The following is an 8,465-nucleotide window of genomic DNA, read 5'->3' as shown; positions in this document are numbered from 1 at the left end:
GTTTTTTGCTACACACGGTCAATTTCTGTGAAGTAAAAAACGACGTTTTGAAAAACGACACATAAAATTTAAGCATGCTTCAATTTTTTTTGTCGTTTTTCAAAAGACATAAAACGACGTTTTCCCCCACACACGGTCATTTAAAGTGACGTTTTTAAAAACGTCATTTTTTTTCATCACATAAAGTGATGGTGTGTACGCGGCATAAGGCTTAATTTCCATTCTCAGTTTAGGCCGATACGTATTCTACATAATTTTGGTAAAAAAACGCAATAAGCGACTGGTTTGCGCAAAAGTTATAGCGCCTACAAAATAGGGGACAGAATTGGTTTTTTTTTATTATTCTTTTTTTACTAGTAATGGCGGCAATCTGCGATTTTTATTGGGACGCGACATTATGGCGGACACATCGGACAAATTTGTGGCGCCATTCACATTTATACTGCGATTAGTGCTATAAATATGCACTAATTACTGTATAAATGTGACTGGCATTGAAGGGGTTAACACTAGGGGGTGACACAGGGACACAGATCGGTCTCCTCTCCAGAGACAGGACGCTGTCTCTGTGTGAGCCGGCAATGAGAGATGATCTCAAATGTTTACATTTGAGATCATCTCTCATTGGCCGCACAGATCGCATAGCAAACGACCACTCTGATTGGCCGTTCGCCGTGATCTGTGATTGGCTGTGTCCAAGGGACACGGCCAACACAGAGTTTCCCCGCTGCGCGCTCGGGAGCGCGCGCGGGGAACGCCAAAAGGGGCGGACGTCAATTGACGTCCAGTTGGATTTTCAGGTCCACGCTGTAGCCGTCATTCGGCTATAGCGCGGGCCTCAGGTGGTTAAGGAATAAGAATCTACCATCTTCATCTCTTTTGACTTCTGTAATAATTATGGGGCATGTCTTGGAAATTAGTATAGTAACACCTTTAGTCTTAGAAACAGTTGTGGAAGCGTGGTATACAACTGGGAAATATTGATTAACGAGTTTAGGGAAAACATCTGAGCGAAAATGCGTTTCTTGTATGAACGCTATGTGTATTTTATCTTTTTGAAGTAGGTATAATAATTTCACAATTTTCTTTAGTTTACTTTTAGCTGTGAGCCAGCAATTCACTATTAAAACACATTTGGAAAGATTTGGGATTTTTTTTTTATGTTCGGGGGAAGTATTTGGCAAAAATGGTTCATTTTACCAGTTCTGTAGTATTTTCTGTTCTTTTCCAAAGTTCTCCTGCGGTGTATTCAGGGCTGGACTGGGACAAAAATTTGGCCCTGGACTTCATCCAGACCGGCCCACTTTAATTCAATAAAATGCTGCCCCCACCCCCCGTGAAAAATCACGCTTACCAATAGGCCCCTACATCCATTATTGTATATCATGAGAGGGTGAGAGAGAGAGGGACAGTTGAGGGAAAGGTGGTTAGAGAAGGGGGTGAGTGTAAGATAAAGAGAGTGAGTGTAAAAGAGAGGGGGTGAGTGTAGGACCCCTTTTTACAGTAAGGCGTTTTTTAGGCGCTTTTGGGCTAAAAATAGCTTGACTAGTGACTGAAAAATGCTTCCGCTGCAGTCCCAGTGTGAAAGCCTGAGTGCTTTCACACTGGGGCACTGCCAGGGCATTACAAAAAGTCCTCCAAGCAGCATCTTTGTTTTAAAAAACGGCCCACTGAGCCATCAGCCCACCGGGAAACTCCCTGTAGTCCCTATGGCCAGTCCATCCCTGGGTGTATTTATGGAACAAAGGTTCCTCAGCAAAAACAAGTTGAAGATGGAAAATGATGCAAGGTGCTCTATATGGGTGGGCTGGGCCAGGGTTGCATTTCCTCAATTGCCTCTGAAGTTCTTTGGATTACAGAGTAGTAGTAGAAGTCGCACTGCCTCTGCACCCTACCTTTTCCATAATCCATTCTTCTGTGTTTCTGTCACTACCCCCTCCATAAACCCACTTTCCCCTCTTTTTACTTCCTATATAATCTTTTATCACTGTCTTCTATCTCTAATTCCCCCAAAATCCAACCTTATTGCCTCTTCTCCCTGCCACCTACATAGTCTGGTCACACTGCCTCCTCTCCCTGTATCTTTCATAAACTGATTCCACTGCCTCATCTGCATTTCTTACCTTACCATCTCCATAATCTGGTCGCATTGCCCCCTCTCCCTGCTTTCTCTATAATCTAGTCTCACTGCCTCCTATGCTTTCCTCCTTCATAATCTTTTCCCACTGCCACCCCTTCCTACTTCTTCTGTAGCACCCTCATAGATAGGTTGGCTAGGTAAATTCAGTTCTTTAGGCTCCACTGTAGTCAGTGTTTATGATTGCTTTGGGCTGTTGTAGACTGGTTGCAGGTTTGATTGTTTCCCCGTGTCCTCTGGGAGATTCTAGAATGTAGTGGCAAAGGCAGATCAGCAGCATGAATATTTATGTTGCCTCAGCCAATCCCTCTAGGTGGGTGCCCAGTAGGTGGCTGAGGAATACATAAATAGTGTAGGGTCTGGAGCTGCCCTGTTATTGTCCACGAGGAGAAGATCCCAGCCTGAAAGGCTATTGTAGTAATTCCTATAAGAGTTTATCAAGGTCCCAGCTAAGCCAGTGCTGGGGGGGGGCTTATTTCTTGAGAATATCTGGAGCAAATTAATGGGTCTCACTGGGAGTCTGGTCTGAAGAGTAAATGGGTAAATGTCTGGCTGATATTGGAAGGGGACAAGTATCCAGGGACATTGTGAGTACAGACCTGTGTCTATGATCCTACCGTGTTTCCCCAAAAATAAGACCTACTCCGAAAATAGGACCTATCTCAATTTTCTAGGATGGCTGCACTATAACCCCTACCCCGAAAAAAAAAGCCCTAGTTAAAATCCTTGTAAAATCACGTAAAAAGGATTATATAATGTCCAGTTATGTAACATTATTGTAGAAAATATCTATTTACAGCGCCGCTGTAACCTGTCAGAGCTCTCCTCGTCTTCTCCCAGCTTACGTCAGTGGCCCCCTCCCTCTGCAGCGCTCGGAGCGGGGCTTACATCAGTGAGGATCTCGGCATCTCCCTCAGCAGTGCTCAGAACGGGGAAGAAGAGCTCCGGCGGGTCATGTGAAAGCCCAGCAGGGCTGTAAATAAGGTATTTTCTACAATGTTACATAAAGACACACTAAACATTATATAATCCTCTTACTGAGCGGCTTAAAGGATTTTACAAGGACTTCTACTAGGGTTTATTTTGGGGACTACAGAGATGCTGACTCCTGAGCTGACAGGGAGGGAGGGGGGGGGGAAGCCGGGACAAATAAGACATCCCCTGAAAATAAGCCCTAATGCATTTTATGCAACCAAATTTATATGTTTTTTCGGGGGAAACACGGTAGTAACTGTTTGCTGTTACTATCCCTTGTGCACCAGTGCCAGTGCTTGCTTGGATAAGACAAACTTCCTGATGACATCAGTAGATGAAACGTACGTCGAGGCATTCCTGGTCATGTTCAACCACTTCCAGATTTGGCACAGAGGGGCAGTGGAACGCACGCTACACCTACTCACGAGAGCAGCTTCTTTAATATATTAATATTTTTATTACCATAGCGCAGAGTTCTCTATTCATTCAAATGTTGTAGTATACTAATACTGTCCATACCCATGGCTTCTACTAGAGGGACTTTTCGAAGTAGTGACAAAGTGAAATGTCCTTGTGTTACTGTACAGTGTTAATGTCAGGAGCATCTAGCATTCCTGCTTCTTATTCCAGCATCCTGGTTTTGGCTATGGCATTCTCCTTGTCTGTCTGTCCATCCACCTGCAAGGGGATTAATGTGGCCAGTCTCTGAACGAAGACCAGATTTGATTTAAGCCAGCCAAGCCTGCAGTCTCATGCTTGTGATAGAGATTGATAACGTGTGTATTACCTGATCAAGCTACCTGTTTGTCTGCTCTGCTATATTAGTTTTTCCTGAGTATGACCTTGGATCAGATAATGACTATTCTCTGATCTATGCCTACCTTTTTTAGCTGAACTATCATTGAACCACTCTGCTTGTCTGCCAACCGCAATAATGGTTCTCCTGCTGGTTCCTCCTCGTATTTCCTTTGGTTTACTGCTGACATTGTCTTCGTATAAACTTGTCATGCTTTTGCCATGAATCAGATGCGATCAGAACTGTGTGGACTGCACAAGTGAGTCAGGTGTATATAGGTGAAGAAAGTAATAATTTATTAATGAAATGTTAATAATATGTAACACAACCACCTCCAATAATACACAGTGCACAACAAACCAATATTAGACAAGAACCCAACGTAGCAATAATCAGACAAATAAATATAGCCAAAAGGGAATACCGGAATCGTAGTCTAGCTAAGCCATGGTCATAACGGGAGATCAGCAAATGGGGGACAAGGAGCAATGGACAGGGAGAGGGTGGAAGGCATCAGATAGCAGGGCAGGGATCCAGGGATACAGGACTGACAGGAACAGGTACAAATAGGTTTTGAATCAGGATTGGAATCAGAGTCAGGATCAGGATCGGATAACAGGTTCAGGCAACAGGTTCGGGATCAAGATTCAAATCAGGGGCACAAGATGAAGCCAAGGCAAAGTATGTTGAACTTGCCAGGTTTTTATACCATTACCTGCTGTCAGGTTCAGGTGATTCCTTTTTGCAGGAGGAGATATCTGCTCCATCCTGCCAGGATCCACCCGCTGGTGGACGCCAGTACTGCGGCCCAAAGATCACATAACACCAGCAGAAAGGCTCTCCTGACAGTTCCAAACTGCCAGGAGACACCTGCTGGTGGACACCAGTACTGCACACCAAATATCAGATGGTATCACCAGCGAGTGGAACCTTTCCTAACAGCTTTTATGGACTTTTCTTATCTTACCTACTTTATCATTATATGGTCTCACTGCCTCCTCTCCATACCACCCCCATAATTTGTTATTATTGCCTCCTCTCTCTTTAAGGTGTGAATTGGGTCTAAAAGTGGAGTTCCACTCATTTTTACGAGACACTCATCTGTCCCACAGTCCACGGATGTGGCCACCCAAAGCCTCGCTTCTCTCCCTCTACTTTCCGTGGCGCAGGAATTACAAGTGTGGGCACCCCTGTTTTGACAGCTTGCGGCATATCATCCGCGATGCGCCTACTCAGTGGCCAGGTAATCTTCTCAGACCTGTGACGTGTCCCAAGAGATTGCAGGGAGGGAGGGGGAGAGTCACCTAGGTGGCCGAGCAGAAGTGGGAGCTGGGTACTTGTCAAAAATAGGTACCCGCTCTCCTCAAAAAATAAATGACATGCCAAATGTGGCATGTAAGGGGGTGAGGAGTGCTTATAGCGGAAGTTCCACTTTTGGATGGAGCTCCGCTTTAAAGAAAACCAAAAAGCTGCCATTGAGGACCTCAATTATTCAAATATTAGTTACCTGATTGTCATGCAGCTTTCTGAGTCAGGCATGTTTTGTGCCTTGTCTACAGATGCAATTTAAACTTTAAAATCAATACAATATGTAAAAAAAAATGGATATAAATTCACAAATGTAGGACTAGATACCTTTAATTTATAAACATTTTCTTTATCTACAACCTCCCTTAAGATAAAAGCTGCAAGACCAGCTCAGCCCCACCCTGTGCCGAGAAATGTGAGACGCCCTTTAGATCATTGGAGACTTTTTAGTTTCATTTCTCTCTTCTGCTGTCAGCGATGGCGTCTGCTAATCTGAGACAGGAGCTGGACTGTTCCATCTGTCTGAACATTTATACAGATCCTGTAAACCTGAGATGTGGACACAACTTCTGCCGGGTCTGTATTGATCGTGTGTTGGATACACAGGGGGGGTCTGGAGGTTATTCCTGTCCTCAGTGCAGAGAAGAGTTCCAGGATCGGCCTGTACTGCAGAGGAACATAACACTACGTAACATAGTGGAGACTTTCCGATCTACTCAGCTGGAAGAAGGGAGGACTGGAATCTTCTGTACTTACTGTATTCACTCTCCTGTACCTGCTGTTAAATCCTGTCTGCTGTGTGAAGCTTCTCTGTGTGATAATCACCTGAGAGTCCACAGCAAGTCACCAGAACATGTCCTAACTGATCCCACCACTTCCATGGAGAACAGAAAATGCTCCATCCACAGGAAACTTCTTGAATATTACTGCACTGAGGACTCTGCCTGTATCTGTGTGTCCTGCAGTTTGGCCGGAGAACACCGGGGACACAAGGTGGAGACTCTGGATGAGGCCTCTGAGAAGAAGAAACAGAAACTGAGAAATGTTCTGCAGAAACTGATTACAGAGAGAGAGGAGACAGAGAAAAGGGTCCAGAGTCTGCAGGACCGCAGGAGAAAAGTACAAGAAAAATCAGCCAGTCTAACAGAGAGAGTCACTGCTCTGTTCATAGAGCTCAGGAGACATCTGGATGACCTGGAGAAGAGAGTGCGGAGGAACATCTCCAGCCAGGAAGAGCGGATCTCATTGTCTGATCTGATCCATCAGCTGGAAATAAAGAAGGAGGATCTGTCCAGAAAGATGGAGGACATTGAGGAGCTGTGTAACATGACTGACCCACTGACTGTCCTACAGGAATCAGACACAGGGGACTTGTGTGATACTGAGGAGGGAGATAATGAGGACAGAGAGAGACATGATAGACTCCTCCATGATGGAGGGGATCTGGATGTGTCTGGAATCTCACACACATTACTCACAGGGTTATCTGATATGATAAATGGGGGATATGTATACTTCTATATACAGGAAGCTTCAGACATATTACTGGATGTGAACACAGCTTATAATAATCTACAGATATCAGATGACATGAAAACTGCATCCTGGTCAGATATAAAGCAGAATCATCCAAAAACTCTGGAGAGATTTCAGCGGTGGCCCCAGGTGTTAAGCAGTCAAAGATTTTCCTCGGGGCGACATTACTGGGAAGTGGATGTTAGTGAGTCAGAACATTACAGCGTCGGGATGTGTTATCCCAGTATAGAGAGGGGAGGAGTAGAACAGGCAGGGATTGGATATAATATGAAGTCCTGGGGTTTGTGGAGGGGTAGAGGTGTGTGTTATCTATTTCATGACAATAAACCAATCAGCATATCTCCCAATCTCTCCAGTAACAGAGTCAGGATCTATGTGGATTATGAGGCTGGGCAACTGTCCTTTTATGATCTGTGTGACCCGATCAGACACCTCCACACCTTCACCACCACCTTCACTGAGCCCCTCCATGTTGGGTTATGTGTATTGAAAGGTCTTATAAACCTGTCTGGGGGGGTCAGGAGACCTGTAAAATGATCGTATTGCAGGAAATCTGAGCTGAATCTGGTGAAATCTGGTGAGAAATGTGAATCTGATTCATAGGATGACACAGTTTGTACAGATAACATATTTCTTCAATCGGTGGATCTGGTAGATCTCAGCACAGGAGAGTCTCCTCCATCATCCATCACCTCCGCATCCAATGGGGGGAGATTTACTAAGACTGGAAAGTGGAAAATCTGGTGCAGCTCTACATAGAAACCAATCAGCTTCCAGGCTTTTTTTTTTCAAAGTGAGAAGCTGATTGGCTCCCATGCAGAGCTACACCAGATTTGGAACTCTCCAGTTTTAGTAAATCAACCCAAATAAGACAGGGGAGGATTTTTTGGGGAGGTTTATTTAGCGTTAGGCTGACCAAACGCTATATAATGTACAGATCCGTTAGATCAGCGGTGGAGAATATGGGCCGGCCTGATATCAACTACCTCTGAGTAGTCTAAAATCAGGCCGGCTCGTATACAAAGTTTGTCTTCATATGACATAGATTGGGTAAAACTAAAGGAGATTTGGTTGTATAGTGTATGGTCAGCCTAAGGCCCCGTACACACGACCGCGGACCAGTTTCAGCGGACATGTTCGGTCGTGTGTACGGCCTGTCGGACAGGTTTCCAGCGGACATTTGTCCAGCCGACCGTTTTCCAGCGGACAGACTCACCGGACATGTCGTCTGTACAGACTCACCGGACATGTCCGATCGGCCGCCATCCCTCGCATGCGTCGAAGTGATTTGACGCATGCGTGGAAGCATTGAACTTCTAGGGAATTCTGTCTGATGGTGTGTACAACCATCAGACAGAAATCTCCGGGCGGACATGTCCGCTGAAAACGGTGCGGCGGACCTTTTTCAGCGGACAGTCCGTCCGTGTGTACGAGGCCTTAGATTTGCGAAAAGTATGTAATATAAGGACAGACAAGCAATCTACTCAAATTATATCCAGGCAGACCCTTCCACTACATACAGTAGTTGATGGCAGATCTGTAACAGATTGTACATTCAGATTGTATGTTAGGGGTTATAATAAGCTTAGGGGGTATATTAATGTTAGGGGTTAGGATTAAAGTTGAGCAGTCATTACATTAGAGGGACCGAGTGAAAAGTATAAATGTATTTAAAATAAAGGGGTTGTAAAGGCTCTCCCCGTTCTTCAGCTC

General features: G+C 44.9%; 1 protein-coding gene across 1 annotated transcript; it reads left to right on the top strand.

Annotated features, from left to right (window-relative positions):
* The first annotated feature begins 5,660 nt into the window (after positions 1–5,660).
* Positions 5,661–7,487, top strand: LOC120941572 (E3 ubiquitin/ISG15 ligase TRIM25-like). Its single transcript, XM_040355052.1, has one exon. It carries the CDS (start codon positions 5,694–5,696, stop codon positions 7,287–7,289), a length of 1,596 nt encoding a protein of 531 aa, XP_040210986.1. The 5' UTR covers positions 5,661–5,693; the 3' UTR covers positions 7,290–7,487.
* Positions 7,488–8,465: the final 978 nt, after the last annotated feature.

Source organism: Rana temporaria, chromosome 5 (assembly GCF_905171775.1).
Source record: "Rana temporaria chromosome 5, aRanTem1.1, whole genome shotgun sequence".
In the NCBI taxonomy this organism is placed as follows: domain Eukaryota; kingdom Metazoa; phylum Chordata; class Amphibia; order Anura; family Ranidae; genus Rana; species Rana temporaria.
This window is presented reverse-complemented; position numbering and strand designations above follow the sequence as displayed.

Coding starts and splice junctions, on each gene's coding strand:
- LOC120941572 (XM_040355052.1), top strand. CDS start 5,694: ATGGCGTCTGCTAATCTGAGACAGGAGCTGGACTGTTCCATCTGTCTG.